Raw genomic sequence first — 23,445 nt, 5'->3', positions numbered from 1 at the left:
TCAAAGTGAAATGTTTAAATGAAATAAAGTTTTTTTCAGTATGCCATTATAGAACACATATCAAAACTGGGCTGGTAACTTCACTGTTCGTCCCACACTAAAATATTGCTGCAACTCTACACTAAGGATCCAGTCTTCAATGGTGCAAGCAGTCACTAAATCCACTGAGTTTAGTGGCCACTGATACTAGATCACCTTGCAAGAAGAAACCAAACAACCTATAGATAGCCATTTGTTCCACATGTAAACTGCATAGACAGTCAGATTTGTTGCAGCAATCTCATATGAACACTCCATAACTACTTTACTTAGCATCTATGGTTTGTCTGTAGTATGCAAACATGTTTAAGGGGATTTACTTTAGGAGAAAAATATCTAGATAATTTTTTTAATTTCAGGTGAAAAACATATTTTAAACTTTCAAAATTATAGAAGATTGTGCCTTTGGCTGAATATTGTATCCTTTGCTGACTAAATCAGCACAGGCCTTGATTTGCAGTTCACTCACAGAAATCAATGGGCCATCTGCTCTTGGATAACTATCATGCAGTAACATTTATGCTCTTATAAAAAGTTGAAGGTATATATGACATTATAAAACACATGAAGGAGCTTTGACAATATTTGTGCCCACCTAATTGGCTCTTGGTCTTCTTTGTCTTCCTTGCTTTGTGCTATCCTGATTCCACTTTTCTTTGCTCGTGGACAACCTGAAAGACTGAGTGAAAGAAGACAATTTAAAACTCAATTTCTCATTCTTGGGTACAGTTTACAAGGGATATATTTTCTATCTGAAAACCAGGCAGAATAGGCAATCCTGCCCAGCTTCCAAAATCAGAGCTCAAGTAGTTTAAATAAGGAGAGCTGCAGAATGCAACCACAAGGGGGAATCCGCGTATCTCGGTTTGTGATGCTAGACAGGACTGCAGGCACTGTGCATATCACACACACAGGCATCCCTGAGGAGCCAGGGAAAGCAGCTCTTCCTAATAATCCTTCCAGCTGACTCAGCAGCAGCAGCGACAGCTTTAGAAGGAATAGAAACCAGTGCTTCAGGGCTGACAGACAGTATGTCCTCTGTATCTCTGAGAGGCACAGAAGAATAGGCTCAGTTCTTGGATCTGTTGGTAGGACTAAAGATTTCTCCAGGAAGCACATCAGAAATGCTATCAGACCTTCCCAAACATCTTGTAAGAATTCTATAGGATGGTTGAATAAAAACATAGCAGTGCTTAGAGTTGTACAGTGCCTCCCTGTAAAAAGAGTTTAAGTGCTCACAACTCACGCAGACAAAAAGATTTGATAAAGACAAATTTGTATGTTAGCCTAAGTAATGCTACATTTAAACAGAGAATGTTGGGTTTAACTACACAAGACAGAAAATACATATCTACTCCAAGATTTTATAAGCTCATCTTTTCCTTTGCGTATGAAGAATTCATTATAGAAACTCTTTAGTAAACTTGACAATGACTTTAATGGATACTTAATTTTTTAAAGTAATTGCTATCCAAGGACACGCATATGTCTATCAAAAAAATCACGCTTTGTCCTCTACTTAAATGTGACTTCCGTCTTAAAACCAACATTAAAAAAGAAATTCATCAATAAAATACCACCTTCAAAGGTATTCAGGTGAGAGACAAAGTAGTGTCACCAAAGAAAAATGTCCATAGAGAAAGAAACAAAATAGAAGATTAAGTTTTTGTTCCAACATAACAAAGGGTACTTCAGTGTATATAGTAGGTCCTGTCTTCAGGAAGAAGGGACAGAAATGGTGGTAGCAAAATTTTCAGCTATTTTGTCTTGTAAAGGCCAGTGAGGACTGGGAGGAACAAGTAGAGAAAAGGGTGATACTATCACAGACAGAATTCTGTGTTGGTAAATCAAAAATAGAAATAGAGTTTACATGCTGCAAAGTCATAAGCAAGTCAAAGTAAGGGAGGAATGCCAGCACAAGATATTGGACATAGTGTATTACCTAACAAATCCCAGTGAGATGGCATGGCTACACCTGCAGCGGTAAATGGAAGGGATCTAAGACTCCTGTTCTGACCCAGGACCAGCAAGCTCTTGGGTCGGAACAGTAGGTCTGTCCAGCTAAATTCTTCTTCTGGTAAAGCAAAATAGCTACAGCCATATTGCTTATAGAGAGTGATCTGGACCCATGCTGAGCTCCAAATCATATCTGAGAATTGCCTAGGAAAGTTTCTGTGGCCCAGGATTACTACCGTGCCAGGGGACACAGTAACAATTTAACAGTGTAGGCATCTGTATACTGATGCTTGGACCTGTGCTCTCATCCTGTTTCATTTAGATGTAGCTGATCATTTTCCTTTTTAAAGCAAACTGCTGTTTATTAGAACTTGCATAGTATACACCAAAGTACCATAGCTCCTTGTCTACAAAATAAACCTCAGAAAGCCTATGCCACTTAAATACAGTTTTATTTGAAGATAGTAATATCATAGAATCATAGAATAGTTAGGGTTGGAAAGGACCTTAAGATCATCCAGTTCCAACCCCCTTGCCATGGGTAGGGACACCTCACACTAAACCATATCACCCAAGGCTTCATCTAACCTGGCCTTGAACACTGCCAGAAGATAGAGGTAGGATAAACAGAGTCTGAGAGATTTAAAATAAAAGAAAGCAGGCTCTGGGTTAAGGGAGCAGGTTGGGAACAGTTGGTTCACTGCTTCCCATACAACCTGGAGTGCAGGAAGTGAAGGGGAGAGGACAGGAATTACAGATATCCCTGGTTTATCTGTGAGCCTAGGCATACCCACAGTGTGAGAATAATTAGGTTTTGCCTCTGAAAGCTAAACAGTTAATAGAAATGGTTCAGAAAGCAATACTTTTTTTAGTAGGTGTACAGATGGGTATGCTTGTAGATGATGACATTTTCATAACAAAATCTGAATGAAGAATTTCTGCCTTGATTTAATGCTTTCTACATATTAAGTCAATTTAATTATCACCTACTTATTGGTATTTTGGTGCATCACCTTTTTTGCATAGGTCTTTCTATTCTGGCACTATGATTTATTAGAAAATTTTAAGACCATTCAGGTCCTCTAAACAGACATTTTTCAACAGACAGCTTTGGAGATTATGATTAGCTCATTTTTCCTCTGACACCAGATTCACCAGGAAAACGTATGTCAAGGATGAGCCTTTCCTTTAATTTTTTGTTATTCTGTAATAACCAAAGCTATTACAAAGTAAACATATTACTTTGGTTTTGTATCAGTTTAATTTCCTATATATGAAGATAAAATACAACAAGGGAAACTCAACACCAGTAGTTTCTGATGAAAATTTCTGCACACACTGAACGGGTGTGTGGAACTGCAGAGTTAGGGCAGAGTTAAATGTGCGCTTGCTGTAAGCAGCCATTTTAAATACAGATGATACCCAGGCATCTTGGCAGCCATTTAGGAGAGAAGTTTGTCATTCCCTTCCTTCTGAAATCAAAAAGGTTGTTAAGTGATGGTGTAGAATACAGAGAAAAAATGCTAACTCAGATGCTAATTGTCAGTGTGGGAATTAGGAAGCTTAACTGTGAACATACTGAGAGGTCTTTCACACTTAACAGCTCCAGATTTAGGATACTGGTTTGCATGCATTTTGCCAGCCTAAGAAATGGCCTTGACAGATATCATGACCTAAACACTGCAGGGCTGGCTCTGTGCCAATATGACAGGTCTCCTGGGAACATTGGTTTATGCAAAGAAGACATCATTCCTTCAGTGTCAGTAACCATGTGAACACAGGCTGCCAAGGTGGCCTTTTGGAACAGAAACAAAGGAATTATGTGGTCAGTATAGACATGGTGGCATTTCAAAAGGCGGAATGCGCTAAATCTCAATGGACTGGGCAAATTCCACATCACTTAGTTTTGCAGAATTACTTTTTATATCTTTTATTCTGTGTATGCTGCAAAATCAAGTGAAAACGTGGTCCACCACTCATCATGCAAAAATGCAAAAATACAAAAATGTAAGATTTTGCAGATAAAAGTAGGCAAGCTCATGTCTGGTCCTGCAGTGGTCAGGAGACAGTGCCTAGGGAAAGGTTTAAAAAACAAGCTGACATACAGTGATTCTCCCCTGTGAACCTTGCCAGCTTTTAGGTTTCCCATTTTTGACACTTTGCCCTTCTGCATCTTCACTGTGCTGCCTGTTTCTGGCTAAATACATGAACAGATACATGAACAGGTTCCTGCAATATCCAAGTCAGGCATAGCTTCACCAAGTATAGTGCTGGTAGAGCTGAGAAGTTGATAAATCCACATAGTTAAATGTAGTTCTAAATTTTACCTTAAATCCCTTTGGGAGTGTTATAAAATTTCCTACATCTGTATGTGCTTTTAAAATGCTTACATCTTCTCCTTTATACTGTTATTTGTACTTTTTATGTTTAACTGTGCATTACAGAAACTGTTACTGTTTCAATGATCTTTCATTTTTGCCACATGTAAAGGTATGGCACATTGCCTATCTTTATGTTTCTTATGTTTTGACTTTAAACTGTTTGTTGCATTCACTGGGAATACATTTAAACTGGGAATTTGTGTATTGACTATTTATAGCAAATTGCAAAAGTACAGGGACTTGGTGAAGCAAGCAAATATCCAGACTCAACAGCGCAAGTATGCATGTGAGTAAAGACCCTTTACTAACAAAAGAGAGGTGAGTTACATTATTATTGGTTGATTTAAACAGCGGATAGCTATCTACAATATATGGTGAAACTCTTCTCTACTATTTATAGTTCTCATATAGCCACAAGTGAATTGCTAATTACAGCATTTGCTAGATTACCTCTGTAATGCTACCACCATAATAGATTTTGGGGTATGAAAAATATCCTAATTAGTGTGAAGCTTTCTTTGGCCCTTGGTAAGAGTCAAAGTTACAATTTAGGCAGCTAAAGTAACAGCTTTCATTCACAAATTTCTTTCCATTCTTCTGGCTTGATATAGTAAGGTACAGTGTGCTATGATTTAAAAACAAGCCAAGCTTTATTATGAAATGTACCAACAAGACTGGTGCATATTAGATGAGAGAGTTACTTTTTCCCTCTGATTAAGGCCAGTAAGGCTCTGGCTGGGAGAGGAGGTAAAGAACTAGGTTTATTCTTGCATTTCAAAAAATACACAGGGAGTCTGGAAGAGACTGACAGGAATAACCAGGAAATAATATTTGTGGGGGGAAAAAAATCCCCGCAGAAACTTATGAATGTTGAATTGCTTCCCTGGGCTATCAGAGATAGTAGAAAAACTGAATTAATTTTCTACAAAGATTTTACTAGATACTAGCAAAAATCTTCCTATCTAATTGAGTAGTGAGCCATGCTAAGATGAGAAGTGTTATTAGAATCATAGAATAGTTAGGGTTGGAAAGGACCTTAAGATCATCTACTTCCAAACCCCCTGCCATGGGCAGGGACACCTCACACTAAACCATGCCACCCAAGGCTCTGTCTAACCTGGCTTTGAACACTGCCAGGGATGGAGCATTCACAACCTCCCTAGGCAACCCATTCCAGTGCCTCACTGCCCTCACAGGAAATAATTTCTTCCTTATATCCAATCTAAACTTCTCCTGTTTAAGTTTGAACCCGTTACCCTTTGTCCTGTCACTACAGTCCCTAATGAAGAGTCCCTCCCAGCATCCCTATAGGCCCCCTTCAGATACTGGAAGGCTGCTAGGAGGTCTCCACGCAGCCTTCTCTTCTCCAGGCTCAACAGCCCCAACTTTCTCAGCCTGTCTTCATATGGGAGGTGCTCCAGTCCCCTGATCATCCTCGTGGCCCTCCTCTGGACTTGCTCCAACATTTCCGTGTCCTTTTTATATTGAGGACACCAGAACTGCACACAGTACTCCAAGTGAGGTCTCATGAGCACCCATGTCTATGTACAACACTCAATCCCACTTACATATTGAGAGAGGGGAGAGAGGTCCTTTCCAGCCCTTCAGTTTTTTGATTTAAAGAACAAAACCTTTTTTTTACATACCTTCGATGTGAAGCATAATTTCCAGTAATATGCCCAGAGCCATCACACCCAGGGGTGGGACACCTAGAATAATATAGGAAGAGATATGGAGCAGTGTTACTGACAGGAAATACATAACTACCCATTAAAAAAATATTCATTGGCTCAGTTATTGTTTCCACAGGTGCCAGCCCTGGTGAAATCTAGCCATTGCTAAACTTCAGCTTAATTCCACACGGGGGACAAACATACTTCTTCCATTCACAAAATGTTTTTCTTTGCTACTCCTCACCTGCCCACTCAAAAACTTCCTGGATATCTCTAGTACCTGCAGTTTAGTGGAGGTTTTCAGCAGCAGCCTAACATCCCTCCACCACCAGGAATGAGTAGGGTTGACAGCAAATGGAATATCCCCATGATGTATTCTTAGGTAATGACTTAAAATTACAGTGAGCTATTTTATTTCCCATCAGAGCTATTGCTCTAATCCCGCTCCAATGTGTCATGAGTTCACGCAGAGATCTCTCCACCTCTCCATAAAGTAAAAAATATGTCTAAGGAAATGTGTAGACAGGGAAGTAATGCTGGCCTCTTGTGGAGAAATGGAAACCCACCCAAAATTCTTCTAGCCACCAAGCTACAGCACTAGACAGAGAAGACATTGATACAGCCATCAGTGAAATTTCTAATAGTAGAATGACATTGGACTCATCAAAAAAAATGGATGCTTTTTTTCTACCTTGCAAAGATTATTGTGATCACCACAAAATAAGCTACATTTTAACGCTAAGTAAAATCATTAGATGGGACTTGAACTGCTACACTGTCACAGAAAAGACAAAGGAAGAATTAATTTATATCGATTTTACCGACCAGACAAATGCTACATGAATTCAAAAAGTCAGTTTTCTTGAGCCTGCAGTTTGAATTTTAGCCATACTTTAAAGCTTCAATAAAGCATTCAAATTCAAAAAAGCATGCACACAAATTCAGATGTTGCATTCTGAAACATCAGATTTCCATAACATTGAATTCTTCCACTATTTGAATTCAAAATTCATGCAGACTTTGGCTTTCCCCATTTAGTGATATGTGTGCTTTCCTCAAAGTTGGTCCATACTGGTAAACTTTTGTTTCATAAAGGTTTCCATAGAGACTTGAAAATTTCTTCAAATCAGGAGTTTAGCCACCCAGAATTAAGTGCAATGGGGCCATCATGTTCCATTAAGCTGAATTTTAGCTCTTTAAAACCAGTAAGCATTACCTAATTCTGAGTAGCTCAGCAGATCCAAACTTCAAATGTGACTAATGCAACCTTGGAAGAGATAAATTAAACTGGAATTTTTAAAATGGAGTTCCCATGGCCTTCATGTGAACTAGTTCAGTTATTCTATAGAAAACATTAAAATTTTGTAGCAATTCCAGGATGTAAGACGGTAAAACCACTGGGGTTCACTTCTATGGAACACCACTTCTAGAAGTTTCTCTTCTACATAACCAGCAGCACGTGGACTTTGGACAAGAAATCTAAACAACATCCTTAAAGACAATTCTCTTTTCCCTTGCTTTGTCTTTGTACAGGACCAAGTATAAGACCATGATCTTGACTAAAAGGCGTAATTATTACTGTGACTCTTTATATCTTCAAGACCAATATACAGGCTAACATCAATCTTTCTGCTTGTAGAAAGATAAACCCCCTAATTTTTGCATTGGCTCTTCTGACATAAATTAGGTAAAAATATGGCCCTGGGTGAAGAAGTCACAGTTCAGTCTGAATGGCCTTTATCACTCATTCTTTGCTGTGGTTGCAATAGCTAGAACAAGCTTTGGCTATAAATCATAATTTAGAATTCTATAAATTAAAAAAGAAATGGTATGGGCATCTTATATCAAGGGGCTTATATTTTAAATAATTCATATGTAGGTATTTAGATGTTCTCACTACTTTTTACTTTAATTTTAATCTTTTTTTGTCAAATGTTTTGGGTTCTGCAGAGATTAAAACCGAACAATGATTTTTCTCATATTTTTCAAGAATTTTGCTACAGTCATGCATGACAATGTCTTAACAAACAGGGTTTATAAGATGCACCAGTGTATCCAATCAATCAGTCTTGACATTAGATCATTACACCTCAACCATTTGGACAGTCTTACAGAATTTAAAAATCTAGCTTATTTCTGTGTCATTTAAAAAAAATAATCTTAAGCATTGAAGCTAAAGAAGATATCATCCTGTTGTAAATTGAACTGAGAATCTTGACAAAGGCCTCTGTACAGTTCACATCAGTTTAAAATCATACTTTTGATTAAACCAGAAGAGATTTTTTTTATGTAGGCAAGGATTTCAGAAAGACCTTTCAGATTTTGATTTTGGCTCTATAATATTTGCTTTCAAATCTCATAATCTTATACTGACCTAATGTAGCAGATGAAATAAGACTTTAGGGCAGTTAGCAAGAACATTTCTATTTACTATTTGCATTTTATGAGAAGTGCTTATAACCACTGTGAAATATAGGATGCAGATATGCAGCAGTCTGTTTCAACTATAAAGTTATTACAGTATTCATTTGCTATCCTAAGCAGATTAGATAAGGAAACAACTACAAGTCTTTGTACTATTCAAATAGAGTCTGTATTTTCAGAATGTCTGAATCATACATAGGACTTGCACATACCCTACTACTTTACTATTGTTGTACATATTTGACTTAATCAATCGTATGCACATGCAGCGATACCTGAAAAATGTATGTACAGGTGCTAATAAGAGGCAAATTATATGCAACCCTTGAAAATGAATATCAGAATAAGTGGAGAAAGAGATACACTGTTTTCTCACTTTCTTAAAGTGAATATAATTTGGCAGAATCAGAAGCCTATTTGTAGGCTCTATATAATACCTTATTGTAGCAAAAGAAATATTTTAGTACTGTAAAAAATAAGGTGACAAAAGGAACTTACCCTGTAAAGAGTGAAGCTCAGAACATATAACACTAATGCTTTACCACAAATTCAAGCCATCCAATAAGAGAGAGAGCTGGTCAGTGAAGGGGAATGCAGTTAGCACTGCCTTGATGTCCCATTCATTTCACAGCCCAACCCAGAGAAGCTTATTTTGGAAACATAAGCATAAGCAGAAAGCTGGGCAAACAGTAGAATAGCAACAGCTGTGGCAGCTGGATTAAGTATTGGGTTTAGATTCAATAACAGGAATGAAAAAAAAAGGTGAGAGTCAAACTGAGATAAATACACTTAAAACCCACTATCCATTCTTCACCAGGGAAAGGAGCAGCAATTAAAAAGGACTTCTGGCAGCTGAAGGAACTTAAGGAGGTTTCTGGGACTGAGGAGGAAATGCATGCAATGTCCAAATGAGCTCCTGGTGGGTTTTTCCAAATACCAATGGTTAAAATTCCTGCTGCAAGTTCAACTCAGAGAAAAAAAAAATCCCCAAACCAAACCAAAACATCTCACATAGCATTAGCATACCACAAGTAAGATTCACTTTTAAACCTATATTCCTAGGCTTTTATCTAAGTCTGCTGGAGCTAGGTAAGCTTACACGTAATTTATGTGTTTAGATTTATAGCTCAACTAGTACAAGACCAAGCAGGCTGTTACACAAAGATGCAACGACAGAACTGAGGTAACTCTGTCCTCATTATTGTGTATAGCTTTGGTTGGCTTACTTTTAAAATCTATTTTAAAATAGAAATTCTCTCTAAAACATACAGATAAAGATATAGTAATCTGTAATATAATAAAAAGACTTTGCTTTTTTTCCCTTTTCCTTTCAGATATCTTACTACACACAACAATGTCTTTTTGGAACCAGAAGGAAGCCAAAAGAAAAATTAAATTGAATTGAATGGGGGAATGAACTAGTAAGTTGTACAAAAATTCAAAATGGTTCTTCAGAATTTTCCACACTGCAAAAGAACTGAGATTTAATAGAAAATTCTTTCTCATATTTTTATTTTGACCATACTGTCAATTTCTATAGTAGAGGTGTGATTTTCTGTTGAAGGCTCAGAAAGGCTAGAAAAATATAATTGTTTCCTGTGGGACTTTTTCATAGCAAAATGTAGAATTTTTTATTGTCTGTTGGTTTCCATGTTTTTGAGGTTCTGTCTTATTTGACTTAATTGCCAGGAATGAAAGTCATGGGTTGGGAGGCTGGAAGACAGACACAGTTAACACTGCATTTCTATCTTTCATCTGAAGATCTGAAAGTATTCTTACAAACTATTATTACCTATTTATTTTATAGATAAATCTCACAATACTGCTTTGAAAAAGGGATGAATTTGGCAGAGGAAAATTGGGGCATAGAGAAGCCAAGTGACTTCACACATGAGAGGAAAATGGGCTGTAAGTACAGATTCTTATTTACTGCTCTGTTTGCTGCTGTAGAGCCATGTGTCTTCTGAAACTACATGTAGATTCATAAACAAAATATTGTGGGTTTTTTTTTTTCCTAGTCTGGCAGTGCAGAAACAAAAGGTTGCAACGGTAACCTTGTAATGAATGATACTGCATTTGCAGGTCCCTGAATTTAATATGTGAGGAAAGAGAAAAAAAGTGGACAAGAAAGGGAAAGGGATGAGGTCCTTTGTCAAATTAAGAAATGGGAGTTTTCTGTAAGATGTGGCAAGTTTCTGGTATGTCTGCACCTCTAGGAATTTGAGTGATTGTCAAAAAACAACAGGTTTGCAGCTCTTGACAAAAAAAGTCCCCTTTTTAACTGTGTAAGAGGCCAAAATAAGAGCTTTCCTCCAGTTTGTATGCCACTCATCACTAACCTGCAGGGAGCATTCTGGGGTGAGGACATCATAAACAGAGCTGTGTGGTCCTCAGTGCAGATTTTTTGGCCACAGGTATGTCAGTAACAGTCAGGGTTGTGCTTATTGCTGTGAAAACACCTATTTAGCAGGAACTGGACAGAAACCAGCAACTCATTTTGCCTTTACATTTCTGAGCAGTCAAAGCAACGCCTCCCAGCCATTACTGTTCTAGCCAGCTCTGTAAAAGTAATCTGGATGTGTAAATCTTTATATCTTATTTTCAGTCCCAGATATTTTGGTAGATTGGCAAGCTCTAATTAAGTATGTGAAGTGGGAACACTGCTGATCCTTTTCTTCATGAACACACAGAAGAAAAATTATTGTCTGTTCTAATTCCAGCAGGACCACAGATGCTTTTCTACTTTTACCCTGTTGTCTTTTGTTGTCTGTTTTTTTACCATAGCACTTGACTTTTGAATTCCTAAAGGTTGATGCTTCCTTTTGATGCCTAGACAGAACCCTTTTACTTACACAACCTATCTGTGACTTTGTAGTGAAAAATGGTTTTGTTAGGATATATTTTTGTCTTTTAATTTCCCTCAGTGAAGCCGCACATATACATATTTCTTCACTCTTTATTTTACTCCTTCCATTTTATTTCCTGATGCCTCTTTCTTCCTATTTTCAATGTTATTCTATTCCACAGTGGAGCAAGAGCCTCCATTTGCTTCTGCCCTATACTTTGCTTTCCTTTCCATCTATATTTCTCCTCAGTGTTCCTCATCCACGTTCTACTTCCTTTTCCAGATACTGTTCCTTTTTCATTGTCTTTTCTTGTAACTTTTTATTTTTCACTCTCTCCCTTTTGCTTCTTTTTATTCTGTTCCCTTTAGCTGATGTCTTCATTCACTGTTCCACCCTCATCCTTTCTTCCTTTCATCATGTCTAACAACCTTGAAGTTGACAGTTCTTTGTTCTTTCTTCCTCTTTGTTGTTTCTTTCCATTATCTCCTCTTTCATCACCCTTCTTGTTCTCCTTCTCTCTTCTCCTATTTGGTTCTATCTTTTCCATAGTCTGCATTGCTTGTGATCCTCTCACATTTCTGAGATGACTGTCTATACATTGCATCCTCATGTCAGGGGAGAAAACACTGTGTGTTGTGAAACCTTAGCATAGAATTTCTTGGCTGCTAAGACACAATGAGTAATTTTAAGTATCTTAAACTCTTTTATTTTTATTAAAGTCCTTGTAAGCTTTATCATGGCTTCAAAAGGAGCAGACCCGCACTAGCACTGGGTACTTCTGAAAATCACATTCAGAGCTCAATTTGTAGCTCCCAAATTGGTTCAAGAAGCAACATAAGCTCTGTGGGACAGGCATGGAGATAATTAACATTTCAGTGGATCTTCAGTGTACGGTTGTATGTTCAAGGCTAAACCTATATTTCAGTCCTCACAGATATACCTCCAAAAGCATGTGAAGTTAGACCTTTATAAATACCAAAGGCTCATAAAGATTTGTAAGCCAAAAAATAAAAAGTGAAATTTAGATTCACGTGTTAATTATTTCCCAGTGTTCAGCCTAACTAAAAAGAGTACTTAATCACACAAATTTAGTTTTAGCAAAAGTGCTAAATACTGCTTTTTCATATGTAAAACTACAGGTTGGAGACTGGAAAGAAGTTTAGAATGGAAGGATTTGTTGTTTCCACTTTCACTCTACAGTCTTTCTAGCCATGAGGGAATGATGCCAGGCTTATGGAGCTAGTCCAGGCATGAGACTAAAATAATTTTGGCTCAAAGGCTTCATGGAGTAACTTCAGTCTCTTCTGTCTCTGCTGAGAGCTTGCTCTGTCTCTCTCGCTGCCTCTAGAAATCCCCAGCAACTAAACTGGGGATGGCTGAGTGAATACCCTTCTCCTCAGGTAAAATTTAATTAAATCCCTGACTTTATGCATGTACAGTTTTTCTGTCCTTAGCTGCTGGTATTATCTGTATTGCATTCCTGCACTTTTTTTGAACTATGTGGGGGTGAGACAGAACATGGTATGCTTTTTAATTACACTGAAATCCATTTCCCTATAAGTCGTCTAAATGCATCATGCTGGCATTTAAAATATTGCTGTGCACTCGAATGCACAGATACACACAATGTGTTTAAGCTAATTATATTGCGTTAGAAAAAAAGAAAAATATTCCTGTGCCTTCAGTTACCACCTCTGCATGCTGCCAGCTCTGCTAGCAGTCAGGACTTCCCAGCTTCCCAGCAGCAAGTGCCATGACGTGCTGCCCGCTGTTCTCACATCTAGCACCAGCTTATACAGCCTAACACGCCAGTTGCCAAAGGCATGGTATGTGCCTAATGTGAACTAACTTCTGTGCAGTACCAGGGGGTGCTCCATTCGCAGAAGCTGCCAGGGGGAAGCTGTGAATCAGCTCTCTCCCTGGGCACCTTGCCCACGCTTTCTCTCCTGCCAGCATCGCCTGCCTTGGAGGCAGCACCGGCCAGCTGCAGATCCCCTCCCCGCAGCAAAGAGCACTTCCTGGCACCAGGGATGAATCAGTTCCAACATATGCAAATTCAAATGTTCATTTCCAAACACCTCAGCCTTTGAAAGAATGCTTCATTTTTATAGTGAAAGATTAACATAAAATGATCGAGGCATGGAGAAAAATGCAGGAGAAGAAAGCCTTAAGAGAATATCCCCAACAACTAGGAGCAAAGCCATGTGGAGTCTCTGTCTCCTAATAGAATCACAGAATTATAGAATCAGCTAGGTTGGAAAAGACCTTTAAGATCATTATGTCCAATCATTACCCCAGGACTGCCAAGTCCACCACTAAACAGTGTCACTAAGGGTCTCATCTACAAGGTTTTTGAACACTTCCAGAGATAGTGATTCCACCACTGCCATGGACAGCCTGTTCCAATGCCTAAGCACCCTTTTGGTGAGAAAACTTTTCCTAATATCCAGTCTAAACCTCCCCTGTCACAGCTTGAGGCCGTTACCTCTTGTCCTACCCCTTGTTAACTGGGAGACCATCCCCCACCTCACTACAACCTCCTTTCAGGTAGCTGTAGAGAGTGATAAGGTCCCCCATGAGCCTTCTCTTCTCCAGACTAAACCCCCTCAGGTCCCTCAACTGCTCCTCACAGGACTTTTGCTCCAGACCCTTCACCAGCTCCATTGACCTTCTCTGGACCCACTCCATCATCTCAATATTACTCTTGTAATAGGGGGCCCAGAACTGAACACAGGATTCGAGGTGCAGCCTCATCAGCGCTGAGTACAAGGGGATGATGACTGCCCTGGCCCTGAGAGCTACTCTGTTTCTGACACAAGCCAGGATGCTGCTGGCCTTCTTGGCTGTCTGGGATCGTGTTCAGAGACGTCAACCAGCACTCCCAGGTCTTTTCCTGACAAGCAGCTTTCCAGCCACTCTTCCCCACGCCTGTAGTGCTGGGATTGTTGTGGCCCAAGTAGTAGTAGTAATAATAATAATAATAATAATAATAATAATAATAATAATAATAAATACAAGGCTATTATAATAATGCTATGCTTGGGAAAGAAAATACACATGGGCTTTTTTCAGTAATTTTGAGTAGACACATTTGTTTCTGAAGAAGAATGTTCTGTTCCTGGGATTTCTGGTTGGTCTGTTAGTATGGGAACCACAAGCCCCTTGGAATATCTGCCACTCAGACACTGAACAGCAAGACTGGTCCCATCAGGATTAGCAAAACAGCCAGTGACATTTTTCTTGTTCCCAGTGTGTGAAAAGGGGTCCAAGAGGAGTACTTGAGGACAGTGGCACAGGTACAGTATTTTGGTTTTCTTCACCTTAAAAGCTTCCTTCTTAAGCGTGTATAACTGGCCTAACTTTTTATGATATAAGGCAAGTTTCAGCCAAAATCAAATTAAACTTAAGCCAAATGCTGAGTACTTTGAAAATGCAGTCTTTAAGGTAATGATTTTTTCTTCTGATAAGATTTCTGTAGCCTGTTGGTTGCATTGAATGACATAAAATTATCAATAGCATAAATCTTGAATTGTTGTCTCTATGTTGTTGCTTCTCCCATGCTCTGCTTGTACATCTGCTTCATTCATCTTCTCCCAGGTGAAGCAATTTCCAGTGGGTCTGGTGGGCACAAGAGTATGACCTTGAATCTGTCACTTCCTGAGAGTTTCCTGGAGGATGGGGATGACTTCAAAATCTATGAATCTGGAATACCCAAAATGGTCAGCACCTCCCCAAGAAACACTGGTAAAAGCTATCAGATTAGGACTGCTAAATGCAGAGGAAACAAATTAACAGTTTTCATATAGTCTGTGGCCTTAACAATCCAGGTTAACATTTGGATAAATGGAGCAAACTCTCAAGGGTTTTGCTTTCCCAGACAGATAAAGCAGAGTTACTACTTTCTATTTTGGGGGTGAAGAGTCAACAGCAAAAGAGTAAAATACTTCAGTTTTGTTTCATGAAAACAAGCAGCTTTTTTCCTCTAGGCCTAAAAACAGTTGTCAGAAGACCAAGTGGGGAAATGTGAAAATACTGAGTGTGAATTATATCAGACTGTGAGAGGCAGTCTGGTCTAGTAAGAAGGCTAATGAACAGTACAGCTAAGGGAAATCCAGTTTTGTTGCTGATTTTCTGAGTTTATAACCATCTTTGAAAACATTTCAGATTTGTTTTAATTGTTCCTGTGATTGACTTCAGATTATTGCTCCGTCAACCCTGACTATTAAGTATATTTAATCCACTGTTTACTTGAGCCCTAATTTACCAGTTACCTGCAATGTTAAGCAATACCTAATTAATACTGAAGGGAAAAATTCCTAGTGAAGGCTTAGTTATGAATCTGTCTGCCAGGAGGACAGGCTGGGCATGACCACAGCTATGCCCACCCATACAAGTACTCCATCCTACTGCCTTGAGCTAGTCTCAGATGGTAGCAGTGGGTAGACAAATCAGGCCTAATGAAGTAACACTTAGGAGGGTATAGTGTGTTTTGTATTCTTCCCAGCCCTCTGAGAACTACAAACATTAAACTGCAAGTTTGCTTTGCTGCAAGACATTGCAGGATGGTTATGGGCCTGGGGCATTTGACTTACAAGGCTGAGAGAGCTGGTTTGCTCATTCTTATGAAGAGCAGCCTAAGAAATTTGATTGCTGTCTACAAATGCCTAACACGATGGTGTGGTGAGGGCATAGCTAAAGTTTCATCAGAGCACAGCTGAAGAATAAGAGAAATGGGGACAAGATTCAGCATGGGAAAGCCCAATTTATTATAAATGACAAAAAAAAACCATCAGATTGGTCAAACACTGGAACGGGTTGTGGGAACTCTCAAAAATTGACTGAACAAGGTCCTGAGCAACCTGCGCCAACTGGATTTGGTCTGTGCAGGAATTGGATTAGGTAACATTTGGAAGGCCCTGCCTACATGATTTTATAATTAGTTAATACGTCTTAAAAACTGTACATGTCAGCATATTGTTTGGCCTCCTATTGGCAGTAAACATACAGGCTCATTTCCAGAAAGATCAAGCATTATCTTTCAACTTGATTTCAGTCCCTTCTTGATAGTTCAAGTTCAGCCATCAGTCAATTTCTTTGTATGGTTGTATGTATTTGAAATATTTATATATTTCTTTGTGTATGTTCAACAATTGAAAGTGATGACTTTGAAGACTAGCTTATGGAGCTAATGAAAGCTCAGAAATACTCAGCAAGGCAGATAAAGTAGATCACACCAAATGTCCTGACCAGTTAGAGGGACTGTCTGTCTGACATAACTCTCCCACTTTCTACTCCAGGCTTCCATCTGCCTTGTTCCAGAGTTCCTGTTCATCCCCCACGAATGTTGCAGCTGTCTGGGTAGCAGTAAAAGAAACAACGGAGCTTTTAGTATAGTATTCAATAACCTGAAATTGGTGCCATTTCACCCTAACCTGTCAGACTGTATGAGGCAGTTTGCACATTATGTGAACAAAGGAGACATTCCTTCAGTGAGGGCAGGAAGCTCAGATAAGACCATTAAAACTGTTCTAAGATAAACTGTTCTTTCTTGTGCTGGAATCTGAGATTGTATTGAACAGCACTTAAGTAATAATTCCACCTTCATAAGAACATTCCAAGGCATCATTAAGTAGAGCACTTGAAAACGAACTGTGCTTTTTATCATCATGGGATATGCTCTGGTGTCTTTTCTTACTTTGGCCCTTCTTACTTTCTCCTTATATTTAACAAAGGCAGAAAGCCCACACTTTTGTACAATTTCCCTTTCTGCATCTCCCCTAAGATCAGGCAGTACAAGCTTGGTTTATACTGTAAACATTTCATGAAAGAGCCACTTTAATTTCGCAGTCTAATAACTGCAGGAATAGTTTCCTAAGCAGCTGTGCAGATTGGTAGAGGTTGGAGGTTACAAACAGGGATAAAAGGCTGTGCAGCACAATGGTGCTGTGCAGCACAATGGTACTGTGTGACTGCATACTGCAGTGTAGAAAACAGCTTGCTTGCCCAGAAACACTTTGCTCACGGCTGGGAATGGAGGCAGGGATAGAAAGTGCTCATGCTCTATTATACATTGGGGCTCAGGCTCGCAAGCAGTGCAAAATTAGAAAAGCAGCCTTGAGTGAGAGGCTAACAACTCTGCCTTACATGATTTTTACAAGAAAAAGGTTTCCCTCTGATTTTTTTAAGCAATAAATTTCTTTTCCAAAATCACCTGTTGATTATGTGTGCTTATAGCCAAACAGCCCTGAGCATCTTTTTACTGCTCCGTACTCTGACTTCTAATTCACTAGGCTAGTGTTGATACAGAAACATTCCTACTAATTAGCTGCCTCCTGACAAGGACCACAGCTGAAATACAAATTCTCTGTTTTGATTAGCTCACAGGTGGTGATCATCATCTATACATGACATGTAAGAAGAGGACCTTATTAACCTTCTGGCATGAAGCAGGTATAAGCAGAATTCCACTCCCAGCATCCCTTCAAACAAAGGGAGAACCACTGATTTCAAGATGAACATAGGGTCACAGGAAAGTCAATTGCAAGACTCTGGACCTTGTTACCCTGCAAACTACATTTTACAGAAATGTCTCCCATATGTTGTCACTCCCCAGTGCTCATTGTTGTGGACTGTATCTCTTGCACAGAATGTAATCCAAAGGCAGATTCTTCAGAAATTATTTCTTACATTTACTTTATCTTTGGAAAGTATTTTCATTGGCATGAACCAAGAAAAAGTTTTCTTACCCTTAAATACAATCCCACTACCTTGAAATGTCTTTTAAAGTTTAGATGGTGTAAAACTATTTTTGAGATCCATTTGATTATATAAGACTTTATATGAAGACATAAAATATATTTGGCCTGTGATAACAATCACAAGACACATTGCTAATACATTGGTTAACATTCACAAGAATTTTTGCAAAATTTGGAGATATGTGGTCTTGAGATATTTACTAGTCGTCTATTTTTTAATCAGTAGCATTTACTCTGGGTTCACTAGAGTTAATACCAAACTTTGTAAAAATGGAATTAAAATCATGTAAACTATTGTTAAAACATTGTATTCTGGATACATATTTTGCATATAGACTAATAAGCAGATACCTTTCATATGCATTAAATATTACTTACTTATAATTTACAGAGGTTTGCTGTATTAAACTAAAATATAAACTCAAGCAGAAGTTAAATAATTTCCTTGCCAATATTTGACTAAATAATACTTTAAAAATACCTTTTTCTTCTAAAACAGGTTATGATAGGACTCTGTCTATGACAGTATCAGCTGGAAATGGCTTTTGTCAAGTGTGAGGAGTGCAAATTCTGCTCATGCATGCATGGAATTTGGCTATGTAACATTGTTTTCACTCAATTAAAAACATGCTGCTCAGGGAAAGCTTTTCACAGGTACAGAACATAATCTTAGACCCAAAGCCCGCTAAAGATGGCAGAAGGTTTTCCATTGATTTAAGAGGTCTTTGGATCAGGTCTCAGGAAAGACTTAGAAACACTGAAGGTCTTTTTCTGTAAATGGGAATGTTGAAGATTAAACCTTAACTGGCTTTAAAAATAATGAAATAAAATTCTTAATAATTCATTTTTTTTCAGATTGTTCACAGTGAAGTCACAACAGATGTATTGTGTATTATAATAAAAAGGCCCTTGCCCCTCCTCCCTTACACCTATACTTATGGAACATACTTACGCTTTCCTGACAGATGTTTCTTGATAAGTGCATCAGAGGAAAACAAATCACCACCTACAATGGTTCCTGGAGAGGCCTTGAGGAGAAACCCATAATCTATAATTTTTTTTTAATTATTCATTTCTTTTCATATCAATTTCTGCGATTTCCCTATTTTTTCTTAATTTGCTCATAACTGTTAATCATTGAGAACAAAAACAGTGATTTACCTCTGCAGTGTCCAGCATACCCACCATTTACAGCTTTTAAATTAAAATTTATTTGTGAAATGCACAGCAGTTAAAATAACAGATAGTGAATTCACACTGTTTTAAAGAATGACCTGGTATTTAAAAGAAAAGTATACAAATATTTGTAAGAAATGTTTTGCCTTTTTTTTTTTTATTTTTATATCTATTGTCTGATATCATGGCTATTTCATGGCTGAATTACAGATTCAGATCATATGGCCAAAAAAAATAAGTTATATGTTGTTTACCTATTAAATTCTGAATTCAGCATTCCATAGACTGCATTTCATAAGGTGCCATTTTGGTTCTTTGAGCTTCTATCAGTTTATACAAGCAAACAAAATCCCTAAACTCGTAGTTTTACAGGCAAAATGAGTAAGTTGTGATTTTCTACAATGTCTGGTTTAAAATGCTTTTTGCATGAATTATGTGCTCAAGAAAAGTGTCAGACTTAATGGCCTGGAAAAAAATAGTTCTCTACCTGAAAAAAAAAAGGAAAAAGAAAGAAATAAGAAAAAAAAGACTATGGCTTGGTTTTCTTATAAACTGTTTCTGTATGATTTTATTCCTTTCCTACTTAATATAGAAGTGCTCCAGTATCTAATCTCTTTGGAATAAATTATATTTATAGCTCTTTTAAGATGATCATATGCTTTCATAATGATACCCCCATTAATTTGCAGTCTGAAAATTTGGAAACTGGATTCTGTTCATCCTGTGTACTGTTAACTCTGAAGCCTGAAGATGGCTTTTTAAATATCACTCTGATTGACTACTTTATAGCTGAACATTTTAATGAAACTATGTAAATAGTATAATTTGGGGAATGGCGTCTTAACTATAATTTATTTAGATTTATATTTTTTAAGGGTCTCTCTTTTTTTTTTTACCACAGTCCAAAAAAATAATGGCTAACAACAGTAATATGCTTATACTGCAGTGCTCTTCTAGCTCTATTTTATTACAGAAAACAGATACTGCAGTACTGCAGATACAATGGAGCTGAGTGCAATGTAAGCACAGTCAAGCATACAAAAAATAATTAATGATGGCCAGTGTTAAAATGCTACTCAAAATCTATGGTTGTTTCACACAGTGTATACCAAATGAGCCCATGCTGAAAGAGCACAGTGTCGTTATCTGTGGAAGGAGAGAAATCAGCAGACTTTGAAGCAGTGGAAATTCTGTGTGTGTTAAGGTAGAAGAGCAGTTTTTACATGCAGATGAGCAAATGTAAATTCCACTTACTGGGAATACAAAAAATATTGTAAAAGAATATTATGATGAGGTGTTCATGAGGGATATGGGATATTTTAGAGATGTAGATACTAAAGTACCGCAAAAAATGTGTGCCACATAAAGTCCCAATAGCACTGAGATAAAAATAAAGGGGTGAACTTGACTGCATGGCAAAATCAGATGTTACTGTGCAGATACAAACACCAAGTAATCAAGTTAACAATTGGTCATTTTAAGAAACCAAACAATGCAAGGAATTTTATAACTTTGAAAGATTTAAATAAGGCAATCAAACATGAATGCTAACCCAAGAGAGCAGCTGAGGGCATCTGCCCAGATCATCACTGTTGTATCTTAGCATAACTCTGAAGGCAATGGAGTTATGCTAATTTACACCAACTGAGGATCCAGACAATCATATTAAGGACTTTGAGTGACAATGTAACTTTTATTTTGGGTTATATATTAAAGGTTTTGGCAAGTCTGACCAAACACAGAAAGTGCAAAATACTGCACTTTTAATCCCCTTTTAGCAACTGTATAGTTTATGCAACTTCCCACAGGGATTGCCTCAGCACTTGGGATATACCACAGCATCATGTTGCAGATCTTTGCGGATCTGGATGGAATGAAAAATTGGTTATGATCTGTTGATTTGAAGCAAAAATGATCAACATCACAATGGCAGTTTGCACAATAACCAAATTGTGCCAAAGACCCTTGAATTGAATACGAGCAAATGACAGGCTGAATGAGATTAATTATGCAGGACACATTCAATGACAAAGAAGTATGACCAAACCCAAGGAAGGCGGAGGCAAGTATACAAATGGAAAGACTCCAGGACAAGGAGGCCTTAGAGAGATTCGTTGGGGATAGTAACATAACTAAACATATTCATTGATAATTAATCACAATTAAGTGCTCCTCTCAGAATAGCTGCTTAGTGACTGCACAGAATGACACTGGAATGACTGACAAAAGAAAAGTTTTGAAAATTAAAATGAACTGCCACATAAACATTCAAACAGAAATATTTGGCGATTAGAGGGAGAGCTTAGGAGCTATGGGATGTATCTTCAAAATTGCCTATGTTGTTATTGCAGACACTGAATTCCACTTTCAAAGTTAGGCATATAGAAGTTGCAAGGATATAGATGCCCAGCACTTGCATTCTTTCTGAAAACAAATTTTAAACTTTTAAGTCATACAGGTTGTTTTGAAAAAGTTACTCTAATTCAGTGAATATTCACTGGAATTGAGACTATTTTGGGTGACAACTAAGTGGCAAATAGTTTTAAATACTGATTAAAACTCAAACAGTACAGCTATTAATAGCTTTTGTTTAAAATAGTTGAGTACATAAAAAAACCCATAAACTCTTTGGGTATTATATATGCCACTATGCAAATGAAGCCTCTAATCTAAGAGCATTTCATGGTATTTAAAACTTACTAAGGCCCTGATTCTGCAAGGCGCTTCATGCAAACAATGTTGTGCCTGCATGGAACATTTCACAGCATCAGAGGTACTGAAATGCAGATGGTTTTTAAGGAGCTTTTTAGAAAGCACATGCTTTTAAGGCTACCTCTCAATAACGAAAACAATGATGAAGGGTCTTATGTAAATGCAACTCAGTATTTTTCATTTTGGAGACAAAAGTTGACAAACTTAAGTGAGAAAAATGGAATGACTCAACCTTACTGGAGTCTGAATGAGTTATTCTAGCAGAAAAAAAGCCCAGCCACTTCCATATGTAAAACTTATTGCGACTACAGAGATGAGGTTGCTGCAGATGATGGGTTTCTATACAAAGGACATTATCATAACACCACACAACATGAGGTTGGAAATGCTAGGTATAACCTACAGTGCCCATTTGAGTATTGAGAAGTGCAGGAACAGAGCCCAAGGTGTTCTGTTCTGGCCAGGCATGCATGCTGCCATCAAAGATAAGGTATCCAAGTGGAAATCTGCAATAAATACAGGAAACAAAAATGCAAAAAAAAACCCACTGAAACCACATGAGATTCCTAATTTCACTTGGCCCAAGGACCTAGCTGAACAAACCGGGAAAGATTATTCCTTACAGGTGAACTAATATTGGGGATCTATATTCCTTGGTTTTGCTTTTAATAATTTAGACTCACACACTAACTTGCAATTTAATAACACATTAAAAACCACAGTTTGTTTTACCATAACATTGCAGATAAGTTAATAAAACACTATCATTTACAAATGGCTCATTCTAGTAATTTTTAACGCTACTCCAAATATATCACAGCTGGTCCTTGCAATCACATTTTCTATATAAAAATCAGCTAAAACATCAAGGAAATTAAAAAGGTGTCTTCAGATTTCAAAGAATTCATACTTAGCATCAAAGGAGTATTTCATTATAACACAAGATTACTTACTAGGCTCAACAACCTCAGTATTCAAGAAAGCTGTAATGACAACTTCTATCAAGATTCCCAGGCAGAAAAAACAAAAGAGGACACAAACAACATGGGTAAAAAACTGATAATAAGAATGGAAATGGTTATTTCTCTTGCAACAAAGAGTAATTTTCAGAGAGAAAAATGAGTGGAAACAATATAATGGGTCATAGTCTGACTGAGTTCTTATAGGAAGACAGAGTTTCGGCAGGAAAAGGGGAGGAAAGGGAAGGGAACGGAAGGGAAGGGAAAAGAAGGCAAGGCAAAATAGTCCTGTGCAGATGAAGCAACAAACGTACACCCAGGCACTGAAGAGCAGAAACACCTAAGTGGCAAAACAGGATGTAGATAGAGAAATCACTTCAGCAGCTAAACAGAACTCTGCAGAAATAAGTGGTTCAAGTACAAATGCTGACTGTATATTGGAAGAGCTATCAAGGTTTAAAGAGTATAGGTACAACCAATGTCCAAGAATAATCTGGTTACCTATGTAAAGAGAGAAATGT

At 37.8% G+C, this 23,445-nt stretch overlaps 1 protein-coding gene across 7 annotated transcripts in view; it reads right to left on the bottom strand.

Moving 5' to 3' along the window:
- The window catches only part of MYT1L (myelin transcription factor 1 like), a 128,509-nt gene that overhangs the window by 29,601 nt on the left and 75,463 nt on the right, over nucleotides 1-23,445 (bottom strand). For all 7 annotated transcript variants that reach the window (XM_034060520.1, XM_034060525.1, XM_034060522.1 and 4 more), the window contains exons 14-15: nucleotides 6,023-6,085; nucleotides 635-718 (exon numbers count right to left, since the gene is read on the bottom strand). In XM_034060520.1, coding sequence (XP_033916411.1) covers nucleotides 635-718; nucleotides 6,023-6,085 — 147 coding nt within the window. The remainder of the gene's footprint in view (nucleotides 1-634; nucleotides 719-6,022; nucleotides 6,086-23,445) is intronic.

Source organism: Melopsittacus undulatus, chromosome 3 (assembly GCF_012275295.1).
Source record: "Melopsittacus undulatus isolate bMelUnd1 chromosome 3, bMelUnd1.mat.Z, whole genome shotgun sequence".
Lineage (NCBI taxonomy): Eukaryota > Metazoa > Chordata > Aves > Psittaciformes > Psittaculidae > Melopsittacus > Melopsittacus undulatus.
This window is presented reverse-complemented; position numbering and strand designations above follow the sequence as displayed.